The sequence below is a fragment of the Pseudophryne corroboree genome, chromosome 6, assembly GCF_028390025.1.
Source record: "Pseudophryne corroboree isolate aPseCor3 chromosome 6, aPseCor3.hap2, whole genome shotgun sequence".
Classification (NCBI taxonomy): Eukaryota; Metazoa; Chordata; class Amphibia; order Anura; family Myobatrachidae; genus Pseudophryne; species Pseudophryne corroboree.
This window is the reverse complement of record NC_086449.1, coordinates 551,541,481-551,558,043: the sequence shown is the minus strand read 5'-3', so window position 1 is coordinate 551,558,043 and position 16,563 is coordinate 551,541,481. Positions and strand designations below refer to the sequence as shown.

At 45.4% G+C, this 16,563-nt stretch overlaps 1 protein-coding gene across 1 annotated transcript in view; it reads left to right on the top strand.

The window, feature by feature from the left end:
- Nucleotides 1-16,563, top strand: part of ACSS3 (acyl-CoA synthetase short chain family member 3) — a 295,452-nt gene that overhangs the window by 193,375 nt on the left and 85,514 nt on the right. The window contains exon 9 of the mRNA XM_063927708.1: nucleotides 2,331-2,482. Within this exon, the coding sequence (XP_063783778.1) occupies nucleotides 2,331-2,482 (152 nt within the window). The remainder of the gene's footprint in view (nucleotides 1-2,330; nucleotides 2,483-16,563) is intronic.

Sequence of the window (16,563 nt, the reverse complement as noted above, 5' to 3'; positions counted from 1 at the left end):
TACAAAAAAATCAGGTTGTTATTGTTGTGAGCCGTCTGTTCAGAGGCTCCTACGTTTTGTCATACTGTTAACTGGGTTCAGATCACAAGTTGTACGGTGTGTTTGGTGTGGCTGGTATGAGTCTTACCCGGGATTCAAGATCCTTCCTTATTGTGTACGCTCGTCCGGGCACAGTATCCTAACTGAGGCTTGGAGGAGGGTCATAGGGGGAGGGGCCAGTGCACACCACCTGATCCTAAAGCTTTATTTTTGTGCCCTGTCTCCTGCGGAGCCGCTAATCCCCATGGTCCTGACGGAGTCCCCAGCATCCACTACGGACTACGAGAAATAGAATTATCGGTAAGTAAATTCTTATTTTTTAGGACACTGGTGACTCTTTTTCTGAGGTCTGTGTACATTCTCGGTATCGCCTGCCTAGAGAAGTGGAACCTAGATGGTATTTGGTACCGGGGACACACTTACTCAATAAATTCTCTAATTCCCTCTTAATTAACGGTGGATACCGGACACACGTTTAACACCACCCAGGCTGCCAAGGCCTGAGTTATCTGCTTTGCAGCAGGATGACTGCTGTGATATTTCATCTTCCTCGCAAAGGATTGTTGGACAGTCAATTGCTTACTGGAAGTAGTACAAGTGGTCTTCCGACTTCCCCTCTGGGATGACGATCGACTCCCAGCAGCAACAACAGCAGCGCCAGCAGCAGTAGGCGTTACACTCAAGGATGCATCGGAGGAATCCCAGGCAGGAGAGGACTCGTCAGACTTGCCAGTGACATGGCCTGCAGGACTTTTGGCTTTCCTGTCTAAGGAGGAAATTGACACTGAGGGAGTTGGTGGTGTGGTTTGCAGGAGCTTGGTTACAAGAGGAAGGGATTTAGTTGTCAGTGGACTGCTTCCGCTGTCACCCAAAGTTTTTGAACTTGTCAATGACTTCTGATGAATGCGCTCCAGGTGACGTATAAGGGAGGATGTTCCTAGATGGTTAACGTCCTTACCCCCTACTTATTACAGCTTGACAAAGGCAACACATGGCTTGATACCTGTTGTCCGCATTTCTGTTAAAATAATTCCACACCGAAGAGGTGATTTTTTTTTTGTAATTTGACCAGGCATGTCAATGGCTATATTAGTCCCACGGACAACAGGTGTCTCCCCGGGTGCCTGACTTAAACAAACCACCTCACCATCAGAATCCTCCTTGTCAATTTCCTCCCCAGCGCCAGCAACGCCCATATCCTCATCCTGGTGTACTTCAACACTGACATCTTCAATTTCACTATCAGGAACTGGACTCCGTGTCATAAATGGCATATTGGCAAGGCGGGAAGATCCGAGGCTGCCTCGGAACCTTGTAAAATGGGTGAAGTTCGGGGGGGTTCGGATCTCGAGGAACCGAACCCGCTCATCACTACTAAAAATACATATTCGCTTTCAGGTCAAAAAGTTCTAGAAACCACAAGACTTAATACCACACATAGGCCTGGATGTAATGAAGTCAGAGTTCAGCAGCCGTGTGGGATGCTGGCCGAACTGAGACTTTTTCTAAAGGGGCAGTCATTTACAAGGCATGGTTTAGCTTTGGAAATGATTGCCCCTTTAAAAAAAAAAAACTTCCCGCATGGCAGTTGTACTCGGACTTCATTACATCCTGCCCATAGTATCTAGATAGCAATTTACAAATAGTTTGTAGGCAGAATTTGACCTCTGCCAATGTGTCTTTTTCTTTTTGCTGTACTCCCAGAACTGCCCTTTTTGTCTAATTCTTTTGAGATTGTTGATCCATGTACTGTACCTCCAGTGCAATCGCTGATTCAATGTCACATTTGACTGTGCAGTACCTGCTCTGATAAGTGCCTTCTTATCTGACAACCATTATCGGAGCAGCGTGTTGTAGGCAATGAACTCTAAGGGCATTTTGAAGCCTTTGCAATGAACATATACCCTTTCCAGGATTTGTGCTTCTCTATTATCATATATCTGATCATTTTGGAATGATCTTATATCTTAATTTTGAATATTTTTGGCAAAGTCTCTCCAATGCTGTAGTACCCTGCTGAGAGCTATTTATATTATCAAAATAAATAGAGGAATTGTTTCTTAAATAGGTGAAGTCAATGTGATACTTTTTTTATGTAAGCTTTCACTGTATTGTACAAAGACGTGTGTGGGAGAAAGCTTCAAAGGTTTTTTTTTTTTTTGTAGCTGTATATTTCAGGCTGCCAGAATGTCGTCTCATAAATTTTCCCTTTTAATTGAAAGGTATTAAAATTGTCAGTTTCTGGATACATTTGCTTTAATAATTGACTTGATTTTACGAATTGTCCTCAGGGAAAACCAGTTGGAACACCAGATGCATCTGCATATTTCCGTGTGTTATCGGAGCATGGAGTGGCAGCCATGTTTACTGCACCAACTGCAATTAGAGCCATACGTCAGCAAGATCCACAGGCTGCATTAGGACAGCAGTACCCTTTAACAAAGTAAGGCTTTTATTTAATTCATGTGAATTGCTATAGGTTATAGTGTAATTGACAGTTGTCTAACAATGTATGGAAAGACTCCATGTATAATATACTTTATTATTCTTTTATATTTATATGGTCCCACAAAGTGTCTGTAGGGTTGTACAACATATAAACATGGTAAAACAACGCAGTTAACAAGCAGCAGGTATGCATAGCATTAGTATATAGTATAGGTAAAACATTACTATAGAGTCGCTTAGAGGTAGGACAAGTAAAAGAAGCAAGTGTAGGGTAACTTGCAGGAGAAAGCATTGGTGTGTTCCAGGAGGATGGCGGTCGTTAGGTCGACCACGTTTGGTCGACATGCATTAGGTCGACATGATCACTGGATCGACATGGTCATTAGGTCGACGAGTTTTTCACAATTTTTTTTCATTTTTTGACCTTTTTCATACTTCACGATCCACGTGGACTACAATTGGGAACGGTAACCTGTGCCGAGCGCAGCGAGCCATGAGAGGGGACACTGTGCACTAATTGGGGTTCCCCGTCACTTTACGACGAAAACTACACCAAAAAAAATAAGAATTTACTCACCGGTAATTCTATTTCTCGTAGTCCGTAGTAAATGCTGGGTACTCCGTAAGGACCATGGGGAATAGACGGGCTCCGCAGGAGACTGGGCACTCTTAAAATAAAGATTAGGTACTATATCTGGTGTGCACTGGCTCCTCCCTCTATGCCCCTCCTCCAGACCTCAGTTAGGGAAACTGTGCCCGGAAGAGCTGACATTACTAGGAAAGGATTTGGAATCCAGGGTAAGACTCATACCAGCCACACCAATCACACCGTACAACTTGTGATAACTATACCCAGTTAACAGTATGAACAACAACTGAGCCTCATTCAACCGATGGCTCATAACAATAACCCTATAGTTAAGCAATAACTATATACATGTATTGCAGAAAGTCCGCACTTGGGACGGGCTCCCAGCATCCACTACGGACTACGAGAAATAGAATTACCGGTGAGTAAATTCTTATTTTCTCTGACGTCCTAGTGGATGCTGGGTACTCCGTAAGGACCATGGGGATTTTACCATAGCTCCCAAACAGGCGGGAGAGTGCGGATGACTCTGCAGCACCGAATGAGCAAACTCAAGGTCCTCCTCAGCCAGGGTATCAAACTTGTAGAATTTTGCAAAAGTGTTTGATCCCGACCAAGTAGCAGCTCGGCAATGTTGTAAAGCCGAGAACCCTCGGGCAGCCGCCCAAGAAGAGCCCACCTTCCTCGTGGAATGGGCTTTTACTGATTTAGGATGCGGCAGTCCAGCCGCAGAATGTGCAAGTTGAATCGTGCTACAGATCCAGCGAGCAATAGTCTGCTTTGAAGCAGGAGCACCCAGCTTGTTGGGTGCATGCAGGATAAACAGCGAGTCAGTTTTTCTGACTCTAGCCGTCCTGGAAACATAGATTTTCAGGGCCCGGACTACGTCCAGCAACTTGGAATCCTCCAAGTCCCGAGTAGCCGCAGGCACCACAATAGGTTGGTTCAAATGAAACGCTGATACCACCTTTGGGAGAAATTGGGGACGAGTCCTCAATTCTGCCCTGTCCATATGGAAGATCAGATATGGGCTTTTACAGGACAAAGCCGCCAATTCTGACACACGCCTAGCTGAGGCCAAGGCCAACAGCATGACTACCTTCCACGTGAGATACTTCAACTCCACGGTCTGAAGTGGCTCAAACCAATGTGATTTTAGGAAATCCAACACAACGTTGAGATCCCAAGGTGCCACTGGAGGCACAAAAGGGGGCTGAATATGCAGCACTCCCTTAACAAACGTCTGAACTTCAGGCAGTGAAGCCAGTTCTTTTTGAAAGAAAATAGACAGGGCCGAAATCTGGACTTTAATGGATCCCAATTTTAGGCCCATAGTCACTCCTGACTGTAGGAAGTGCAGAAATCGACCCAGCTGAAATTCCTCTGTTGGGGCCTTCCTGGCCTCACACCAAGCAACATATTTTCGCCATATGCGGTGATAATGTTTTGCTGTCACATCCTTCCTAGCTTTTATCAGCGTAGGAATTACTTCATCTGGAATGCCCTTTTCCATTAGGATCCGGCGTTCAACCGCCATGCCGTCAAACGCAGCCGCGGTAAGTCTTGGAACAGACAGGGCCCCTGCTGTAGCAGGTCCTGTCGGAGCGGCAGAGGCCTCTGAGATCATTTCTTGTAGTTCCGGGTACCAAGTTCTTCTTGGCCAATCCGGAACGATGAGTATAGTTCTTACTCCTCTCTTTCTTATTATCCTCAGTACCTTTGGTATGAGAGGAAGAGGAGGGAACACATAAACCGACTGGTACACCCACGGTGTCACTAGAGCGTCCACAGCTATCGCCTGAGGGTCCTTTGACCTGGCGCAATATCTTTTTAGCTTTTTGTTGAGGCGGGACGCCATCATGTCCACCTGTGGCCTTTCCCAACGATTTACAATCAGCTTGAAGACTTCTGGGTGAAGTCCCCACTCTCCCGGGTGGAGGCCGTGCCTGCTGAGGAAGTCTGCTTCCCAGTTGTCCACTCCCGGAATGAACACCGCTGACAGTGCTAGCACGTGATTCTCCGCCCATCGAAGAATCCTTGTGGCTTCTGCCATCGCCATCCTGCTTCTTGTGCCGCCCTGTCGGTTTACATGGGCGACCGCCGTGATGTTGTCTGACTGAATCAGCACCGGTTGGTTTTGAAGCAGGGGTTCTGCTTGACTCAGGGCATTGTAAATGGCCCTTAGTTCCAGAATATTTATGTGTAGGGAAGTCTCCTGACTCGACCACTGTCCTTGGAAGTTTCTTCCCTGAGTGACTGCCCCCCAACCTCGGAGGCTTGCATCCGTGGTCACCAGGACCCAGTCCTGAATGCCGAATCTGCGGCCCTCGAGAAGATGAGCACTCTGCAGCCACCACAGCAGAGACACCCTGGCCCTCGGGGACAGGGTGATCAACCGATGCATCTGAAGATGCGATCCGGACCACTTGTCTAACAGATCCCCCTGAAAGATCCTTGCATGGAACCTGCCGAAGGGAATTGCTTCGTAAGAAACTACCATCTTTCCCAGGACTCGCGTGCAGTGATGCACCGACACCTGTTTTGGTTTCAGGAGGTCCCTGACCAGAGATGACAATTCCTGGGCCTTCTCCTCCGGGAGAAACACCTTCTTCTGTTCTGTGTCCAGAATCATGCCCAAGAACAGCAGACGCGTCGTAGGAATTAGCTGCGACTTTGGGATATTCAGAATCCAGCCGTGCTGTTGTAGCACTTCCCGAGATAGTGCTACTCCGACTAACAACTGCTCCTTGGACCTTGCCTTTATAAGGAGATCGTCCAAGTACGGGATAATTATAACTCCCTTCTTTCGAAGGAGTATCATCATTTCGGCCATTACCTTGGTAAATACCCTCGGTGCCGTGGACAGACCAAACGGCAACGTCTGGAATTGGTAATGACAGTCCTGTACCACAAACCTGAGGTACTCCTGGTGAGGTGGGTAAATGGGGACATGTAGGTAAGCATCCTTGATGTCCAGTGACACCATAAAATCCCTCTCTTCCAGGCTTGCAATAACCGCCCTGAGCGATTCCATTTTGAACTTGAACTTCCTTATATAAGTGTTCAAGGATTTCAAATTTAGAATGGGTCTCACCGAACCGTCTGGTTTCGGTACCACAAACATTGTGGAATAGTAACCCCGTCCCTGTTGAAGGAGGGGAACTTTGATTATCACCTGCTGAAGGAACAGCTTGTGAATTGCCGCCAGTACTACCTCCCTTTCCTTGGGAGCAGCTGGCAAGGCTGATTTGAGGTAACGGCGAGGGGGAGACGCCTCGAACTCCAGCTTGTATCCCTGAGATACCACTTGTAGAACCCAGAGATCCACCTGTGAGCGAACCCACTGGTCGCTGATGTTCCGGAGACGCGCCCCCCACCGCACCTGGCTCCACCTGTGGAGCCCCAGCGTCATGCGGTGGACTTAGTGGAAGCAGGGGAGGATTTTTGTTCCTGGGAACTGGCTGTCTGGTGCAGCTTTTTCCCTCTACCCCTGCCTCTGGGCAGAAAGGACGCGCCTCTGACCCGCTTGCCTTTCTGAGGCCGAAAGGACTGTACTTGATAATACGGTGCTTTCTTAGGCTGTGAGGGAACCTGAGGTAAAAAAGTCGACTTCCCAGCTGTTGCTGTGGATACGAGGTCCGAGAGACCGTCCCCAAACAATTCCTCACCCTTCTAAGGCAAAACCTCCATGTGCCTTTTAGAATCAGCATCACCTGTCCACTGCCGAGTCCATAATACTCTCCTGGCAGAAATGGACATTGCATTAATTCTAGATGCCAGCCGGCAAATGTCCCTCTGTGCATCCCTCATATATAAGACGACGTCTTTAATATGCTCTATGGTTAGCAAAATAGTATCCCTGTCAAGGGAATCAATGTTATCTGACAGGGTATCAGACCAAGCAGCTGCAGCACTACACATCCATGCTGAAGCAATTGCAGGTCTCAGTATAGTACCTGGGAATAGACGGGCTCCGCAGGAGAAAAAAACTAAAAAAAAAACTCATGTTGACCTTTTTCCATGTCGACCTAGTGATCATGTCGACCTAATTCATGTCGGCCAAACGTGGTCGACCCAATGAACCACATCCATTACAGGAGAGGATCAGTTTAGCGCTCAGTGGGAAATATTCAATTGTTTGAAAAGTCAGTTGGGAGTCTGTTTTTTCCTATCTAATAGACAAGAAAAATCAGACTCCCAACCGACTTTTCAAACATTTGAATTCCTCCCAATGGATCTTTTCCCACAGTATGGACAAGCAAGGTGTAAGAGTCCCTGAAGGGGATTCGGTAGGCTGAAAGGCACAGATTGAAGGGGGTGGGGGGCAGGCTGAGAGGCACAGAGTGAAGCTATTACTCAACCCTGTTTGTGGTCCCGAAACCGGACGGTTCGGTCAGACCCATTCTGAATTTAAAATCCTTAAACCTATACTTAAAGAGGTTCAAGTTCAAGATGGAATTGCTCAGAGCGGTCATCGCAAGTCTGGAAGGGGGAGATTATATGGTGTCCCTAGACATAAAGGATGCATACCTCCATGTCCCCATATATCAACCTCATCAGGCGTTACTGAGATTTGTGGTGCAGGATTGCCATTACCAATTTCAGACGTTGCTGTTTGGGCTTTCCACGGCCCCGAGGATTTTTACCAAATTAATGGCAGAGATGATGGTGCTCCTGCGCAAGCAGGGTGTCACAATTATCCCATACTTGGACGATCTGCTGATAAAAGCGAGATCGAGAGAACAGTTGCTGGACAGCGTATCTCTCTCCCTGAGGGTGTTGCAACAACCCGGTTGGATTCTCAATCTACCGAAGTCACAGTTAGTTCCAATGACCTGATTGCCTTTCTTAGGCATGATTCTGGACACGGAACAAAAGAGGGTCTTTCTCCCGATGGAAAAGGCCCAGGAACTTCAGAGCTTGGTCAGCGACCTGTTAAAGCCAGACAGGGTGTCGGTACATCACTGCACTCGAGTTCTGGGAAAGATGGTGGCGTCTTACGAGGCCATTCCATTCGGCAGGTTTCATGCCAGGACTTTTCAGTGGGACCTTCTGGACAAGTGGTCCGGGTCACATCTACAGATTCATCAGATGATCCGCCTGTCCCCCAGGGCCAGGGTATCTCTCTTGTGGTGGCTGCAGAGTGCTCACCTTCTAGAGGGTCGCAGGTTCGGCATTCAGGACTGGGTTCTGGTGACCACGGACGCGAGCCTCCGAGGATGGGGAGCAGTCACACAGGGAAGAAACTTCCAAGGTCTGTGGTCAAGCCAGGAGACTTGTCTACACATCAACGTACTGGAATTAAGGGCAATATACACCGGCCTTCGTCAAGCGGAGACCTTACTTCGAGGTCTACCGGTTCTGATTCAGTCAGACAACATCACAGCAGTGGCTCCTGTAAACCGCCAAGGCGGCACAAGGAGCAGAGTGGCAATGGCAGAAGCCTCAAAGATTTTTCGATGGGCGGAGAGTCATGTAAGCGCTCTGTCAGCAGTCTTCATTCCGGGAGTGGACAACTGGGAGGCAGACTTCCTAAGCAGACACGATCTGCATCCAGGAGAGTGGGGACTTCATCAGGAAGTCTCCGTAGAGATTGCAAGTCAGTGGGGACTGCCTCAAATAGACATGATGGCTTCACGCCTCAACAAGAAACTTCCGAGATATTGCGCCAGGTCAAGGGACCCTCAGACGGTAGCAGTGGACGCCCTGGTGACACCGTGGGTGTTTCAGTCAGTCTATGTGTTCCCTCCTCTTCCTCTCATCTCAAAGATACTGAGAATCATAAGACGAAGAGGGGTTCAGGCGATTCTTATCGTTCCAGATTGGCCTCAAAGGGCCTGGTATCCGGATCTACAGGAAATGCTCTCAGAAGATCCGTGGCCTCTTCCTCTCAGGGAAGACCTGTTACAACAAGGGCCCTGTGTGTTCCAGGACTTACCGCGACTGCGTTTGACGGCATGGCGGTTAAACGCAGGATCCTAGCGAAAAAGGGCATTCCGGATGAGGTCATTCCTACTCTGATAAAGGCTAGGAAGGAGGTGACATCGAAACATTATCACCGTATCTGGAGGAAGTATGTATCTTGGTGCGAAGCCAGGACTGCTCCTCCGGAAGAATTCCATCTGGGCCGTTTTCTCCACTTCCTGCAAACTGGAGTGAATTTGGGCCTAAAGTTAGGCACCATTAAGGTTCAGATTTCGTCCCTATCCATTTTCTTTCAAAAGGAATTGGCTTCTCTTCCAGCCTCCTTTTGTGCCTCCGGTGGCACCATGGGACCTTAACGTGGTGTTACGGTTTCTTAAGTCTCACTGGTTTGAACCTCTTCAAACTTTTGAATTGAAGTATCTCACTTGGAAAGTGGTCATGTTATTGGCTTCGGCGCGGCGAGTGTCGGAGTTGGCGGCTTTGTCTCACAAAAGCCCTTATCTGATTTTTCATGTGGATAGAGTGGAGTTGCGGACTCGTCCTCCGTTTCTGCCTAAGGTGGTTTCTTCTTTTCATATGAACCAACCTATTGTGGTGCCGGTGGCTACTAGGGACGTGGAGGATTCCGAGTCCCTGGATGTGGTCAGGGCATTGAAAATTTATGTGGCCAGAACGGCTCGGGTTAGGAAAACAGAGGCCCTGTTTATCCTGTATGCAGCCAACAAGGTTGGCGCTCCTGCGTCTAAGCAGACTATTGCTCGCTGGATCTGTAACACGATTCAGCAGGCTCATTCTACGGCTGAATTGCCGTTACCGAATTCGGTAAAGGCCTATTCCACTAGGAAGGTGGGCTCTTCTTGGGCGGCTGCCCGAGGCGTCTCGGCTTTACAACTTTGCCGAGCAGCGACTTGGTCGGGTTCAAACACATTTGCAAAATTCTACAAGTTTGATACCCTGGCTGATGAGGACCTAATGTTTGCTCATTCGGTGCTGCAGAGTCGTCCGCACTCTCCCGCCCGTTTTGGAGCTTTGGTATAATCCCCATGGTCCTTACGGAGTCCCCAGCATCCTCTAGGACGTAAGAGAAAATAAGATTTTAAACCTACCGGTAAATCTTTTTCTCCTAGTCCATAGAGGATGCTGGGCGCCCGTCCCAGTGCGGACAACATCCTGCAAGACTTGTATATAGTTGTTGCTTACATAAGGGTTATGTTTTCAGTTTGGATCAGTTTTGGACTGATACTGGTTTTGTTTCATACTGTTGACTGGTTCGTGTATCCCATGTTATACGGTGTGAATGGTGTGGCTGGTATGAATCTTGCCCTTGGATTTCCAAAATCCTTTCCTCGTACTGTCCGTCTCCTCTGGGCACAGTTTCTCTAACTGAGGTCTGGAGGAAGGGCATAGAGGGAGGAGCCAGTGCACACCCATACCTAAAGTTCTTTTTTAGTGCCCATGTCTCCTGCGGAGCCCGTCTATTCCCCATGGTCCTTACGGAGTCCCCAGCATCCTCTACGGACTAGGAGAAAAAGATTTACCGGTAGGTTTAAAATCTTATTTTTATGTATACAGAGTGAAGTGGGGACAGGCTGAGAGGCACAGAGTGAAGGGTGTGAGGGTGAGATGCACAAAGTGAAGGGTGAGAGGCTAAGAGGCACAGAGTGTGAAGGGGGAGGCTGAAAGACACAGAGGTGGGATGCTGAGAGGCACAGAGTGAAGAGGGGAGGCTGGCTTGTTTCAGTGTATATTATGTAAATCTGGATTTTTTTTTCAGTGTTTCTTGCTCCCAGTGTGACTAAAAATAGGGGTGTGACACATGTTCATGCTCCTACAAACATCATACCGAAAGCGGGCACACAAAAATGGGGTGTGGCCTTGTGCCAGTTTGGCCACACCCCATGGCGCATGCATCATAATTGGCTCTTTGACTTGACTACAGATATATTTGGGCTCGCTGCCTTTGGTTGGCCACCCCTGCACTAGGGGGTATATTTACTAAAGTTTGGGTTTATAGAAGTGAAGATGTTTCCTGTAGCAACCAATCAGATTCTAACTATTCTCTTCGAGAAGGTGCTCGATGATTGGTTGCTATGGGCAACATTTCCACTTCTATAAACCTGCACTTTAGTAAATACATCTCTAGTAGAGAAATCTGACTGGGTAACAGGGTTCCAGAATGACACATTAAGTATTTCATATTTTTAGGATCTATTATACCTCGTTCAGTGCTGGGTTTTCACTCCTTTTGTAATTGTCTAAAGAAGTACATTTAGCAATTCCTTCCACAACGATCAGCTGTGTTACTTTTTAAACTATAGAAAACTCCTTGTGCCTTTAAAGCTTTCTTTTTTTACTTTTTCTTGTGATGTACAGTAGGAAAGCAACTGCCAAGTAGGGAATGTAATTCCGGGTGCAAGATGACTCAAGTCTTCATCTTTGCCAGTATCAAGCACTACTTTATCATACACTTTCTTCAATGATGGTAGTATAAAACACTGCAGGGTGTGGTTTCAAGCTTATGTAAACAAATATGTATTCTAAATGTAATGCTGGACATACATGGACAGATAATATGTCTGTCGAACCAACAGGCATATTATCTGACCCTGACAATATCCGGGACATATACTATACATATCAGTAAGGATACTGAATATTGGGAGTAAGGGGCCCTACACACTCGGCGATGCGCCGCCGAGGTGCCCGACGGCCGATACGGCCGACGAGCAACCCGGCGGCGGGGGGGCAGTGACGGGGGGAGTGAAGTTTCTTCACTCCCCCCGTCACCCGGCTGCATTGAAGTGCAGGCAAATATGGACGAGATCGTCCATATTGGCCTGCATGCACAGCCGACGGGAGATCAGCGATGAACGAGCGCGGGGCCGCGCATCGTTCATCGCTGGAGTCTCCACACTGAAAGATATGAACGAGTTCTCGTTCATTTATGAACGAGATCGTTCATATCTTTCAGAATATCGGCATGTGTGTAGGGCCTATTAGAGAAAGGTATGTGTTAGAGTGGAAGACCAGAACAAAAAGACAGTGTTTCTAATGTAAAGACAGGCATGTCTAGTAGTAGGGGACATGTATCTTAAGAGACAAATTAATAGTAAATAGGAATGCCTGAGTGGAAAGGTATCCGTTCAGATGGTCGGCAATGTTAAGGTCGCACTCATTAGGTCGACCACTATTGGTTGACATTGTCGACATAGACTCTTGGTGTAGGACACCTAATATCTGTGCTCCGCCCCTGAGACATTAGCTCGTCCCTTCCCATATGAGGGAACGGGAATGTCTGTTGGTTGGTGTGGCCGACATGACACTTAAAAAATATTGCATCAGAAGGACATGCTGAACGCTCCGGCATGCCTGACCGATTGATAGATCAGGCGGGCCGGTCAGATTTTTGTAGCATGTATGCCTAGCAATAAGAACTTGTAAAGAAGGAAGAAAGCAAAAACTCCAATGTTATATTGCAAACAATTGATGAAAATATTTTTATTTAAAGAAAAAAAAAAACAATAAAAAAATGCCTTCAGGGAGAAGCTGTGCAGCTTGCCATACCAGTGCATGGTAGACTGAGCTTATATTCATGTAATAGTTCTATTAACTTTATTTTCAGATATCAGTAGCTAAATATGGCAATGTGATGTTGGCTTAAGGAATTGTTTCATATTTTTAGCCTTGGCATGAGCATTTGCCCTTCAGGAACATGTTAAGTCATGCTGAAAGGCAAACCTCCTAACTAAAGAATCATATTTGTCAGTTTGCTTAATTACAGAGGTAGAGGAATCTTTCTCACTAATCATCTGGGACACAGGACTGCTGTAAGCTTCCTCACAGCAGGATTGTGCATATACTCTGATATAAACTATACAGTGATTCATTCTTGCATCACTGAAATGCCACATACAAGGAGATTACTGGACAAGGCCTCTAAAACCTTCATTAACTAAATAGTTTTATCCGTTTATTTTAAAGGAAGCTACCTTTTTCAGAGTAGTGCTTAGGATGACTGCAGCATGCAGTGCCCCTATGAAGTATGACTAAAGGGCAATACAGCTTACATTCCCTTTCATTTATTTGGTTTGTTTTCTCAATTAATCAAAATTGATGTTAATTTGTATGTGCTTTTTCTTGTCACCATGCACTCCTATATACTGCTATATGTAGAGGAATATTCGGATGCGATATACCCAGAATAGAAGACAGCAGGATTAATTACAGGGGCCTTCGTCATATTTGACATATTTAGACCATGCCTAAGGCACTGAAAGCAGAAGCAAGAATCTTGCCTTTTCCCTTACACTATCTAAAATAAAGTGGCCCATTTCTGGTGTGCATTTAGACTTTATATACTTGGTGTTTCTATTGTAACGCATTATGTGTAAACCTCGTAATTTTCCTAATTGGAGATGACTCCAACCCTTAATGTCAATGACTATCACTAAAGCAATATTTAAGGTAAGTTAGCCACAAATAATTAAACTATTGTGGCACTCTGTGGTTTCTTGTGGTGGACACTCCCTTTGTATATGAGAGAGGTGTGTCGCCAGTGCGGCTACAGAGATGTGAAATTCCTTAACCCATTGGTTCCCAAACGTTTTTGAATCATGGCACCCTAGAGTATCAGCATTTTTTCATGCACCTCCTACTTATTGAGAAATTCCACAAATATTATGAATGAAGTAAATTTGACTTATATGTCATCCTTTGGTTCAGTAATGTGGTGGTGGACACGGTTCCGGTTCTGTTTGTCCACATATTTGATTGGTAGCCACCAGTTCTGGTTTTTCTTATCACATGGACAATAAATAATTTGATTTGGTCCTGAACCAGTAACGTGTCACTCATACATGTGCCCCAAAGTACCGTGGGGTGCCACGGAACCCAGTTTGGTACCCTTTGCCTTAACCAGACCAAGACCTCAAAAAACAGACACATTTAAGGGAAAATATTTTATTGCAGGATATTTGGGGGAAAAAGGAGAAGAAAGTAAGGGAGGGTGGGTTTTATGGAAAAGTTAGATTACGCACTGTGCGTGTGGCCGCATTTGTGCCTCAAAACGCAGGTGCAACTTATGCCGACTAAAACAGCAAAGCTGCAACTGTCACAAAAATGCCATAGGGCTAGATGCATCATTGCTTGGAAAGTGATAAAATGGAGAGTTAAAAAGTACCAACCAATCAGCTCCTAACTGGCATTTTTCAAACACAGCCTGTGATATGGCAGTTAGGAGCTGATTACCTGCCACTTTTTTACTCTCCATTTTATCACTTTCCAAGCGATGATGCATCTAGACCATAGAATCATAAGTTGAAATCATAGAATATAATGTTGTATAACCATAGGTGTGCATGCAATTTTCTAGGCATATAGTGATTCCATGCAAGATATGCTAAACTAACTGGCACTGTACTCACTCTGCATCAGGCTTTTTGAGGCTTTTTGAAGTTTAGGTTATATAAAATAACCTAAACTATGAGAAAAATCCAACTTTGGTTCTGGATTTTTTATTTTTTGCACAGCATGTCACACTGTTAACAAATGTCTCTTATCTTACATCTATAGACTTTTCCTAAGACATGTTGTTCAGTCAGTATTACTGATCATTCAACTGAATAATGAGTCTGTTCCTTAAGTATGTTATTAGCAAACAATATTTCTAACTTAATTGAATCTCTAGTTTCTATATTATCAATTGATCATGTGTTACAATTTCTAGCACAAAATGTAGTATTCTCCATACTTTATAAAAGTCGCTTAAGTCAAGTAAAATAATTAAAATGTCCGCGATTAAGGTCCTCCTGATCTTCAAGTTGTATAGTAGAAGTATGTTTCCTCATCTCGCCAGGAGTTTCTAGGTGACCATGTTGTTCAAAATCTTTGCTGTATATCATGGTAAAGGCGGGCAACTCAATACAACTGTCTGGTGGTTAGCTGGAGACTGTGGCAACTCCCCTGCTCTAAATTCATCTCACGGTCAAGGTTAAAGAGCCCTAGGGTGTAAGGAGCATGTTGGTGTCCTGAGTATTTGGTGGCAGAAGGCTGCTATCACTCTGTCCCTACATTTCTCCTAATTACCAGCTAATTTCACTTGTTTCTCCTAATTTGTTGCATACAGGTGTGTCCTCCTACATCCTTGCTGCAGTCACGTTAAACAGCACTTCTAGGGGGTAATTTCAAGTTGATCGCAGCAGGAATTTTGTTAGCAGTGGGGCAAAACCATGTGCACTGCAGGGGAGGCAGATTTAACATGTGCAGAGAGAGTTAGATTTGGGTGTGGTGTGTTCAAGCTGCAATCTAATTTGCAGTGTAAAAATAAAGCAGCCAGTATTTACCCTGCACAGAAACAAAATAACCCACCCAAATCTAACTCTTTCTGCACATGTTATATCTGCCTCCCCTGCAGTGCACATGGTTTTGCCCAACTGCTAACAAAATTCCTGCTGCGATCAACTTGGAGTTACCCCCTTAGTGCGTGACTAAATAGCACCAAGTGTCTTTATGTGCAACGTTTCCATTTAAATGCATCTACGTCGCATTGCTATTGTAAATAGCATGCAAAAACAGCTTATGCTGATTAAAATTATATGCGGCATGCTTATATTCTGTGTGTGACTGCGGATGTGTCTGCATACGAAATGCTACGTTACAGTGTTTTCCTGGAAATCACTGTAACGTACTGTAGCACATAGTGATGCGAATAAGACGCGTTTTCAGCAAAAAAAAAAAAAAAAAGACGCTTGACGTTAGCAGAGCGGCCTGGGAGCTGTTTGCTGACTCACACTACGCATCTCCTGTTGCATGGCGTATTGAGGCAAGATGTATGAGGAGAAATCTGTATTTATTGCATACTCCTCCTATTCTAATTTCTAACCTTCCTACTTCCCATTTGTATTAGATACTTATGGGATAAGTATCAAATGTTAAAAAAGATCTGAGAAGTTGCCTATAGCAATCAATCAGCATCTACCGATCATTTTATAAAAATTACATGATAAATGCTATCTAAAAACTGGTTGGTTGCTATGGACAACTTCTCTACTTGTACATTTCTTTACTCTTTAGAAAGTTTAATAACATTTTCCACTCTGTTCCGGTATGAATGGTCGACAATGTTAAAGTCGACAGTCATTAGGTCGACCACTATTGGTCGGCATTGACATGGACAAATGGTCGGCACATGAAAAGGTCGACATGGATTTTTGAACTGTTTTTTATGTCATTTTTTTCCCGTAACATGACCAGGAACCCCAATTAGTGTACCGCATCCCCTTGCATGGCTCGCCATGCTCTGCTCAAGGTGCCTTGCTCCACTGCCGCTGTGCTCGGCACAGGTTACTATTCCCAATCGTAGTCCACGTGGATGGTAAAGTATGAAAAAATAAAAAATCTGTTTTTTGTTTGTTTGTTTTTAAAAGCCATGTCGACCTTTTCATGTGTCGACCATTTGTCAATGTCAACCAATAGTGGTCGACCTAATGAGTGTCGACCTTAACATTGCCGACCATCTGAACGGATACCTTTCCACTCAGGCATTCCTATTTACTATTAATTTG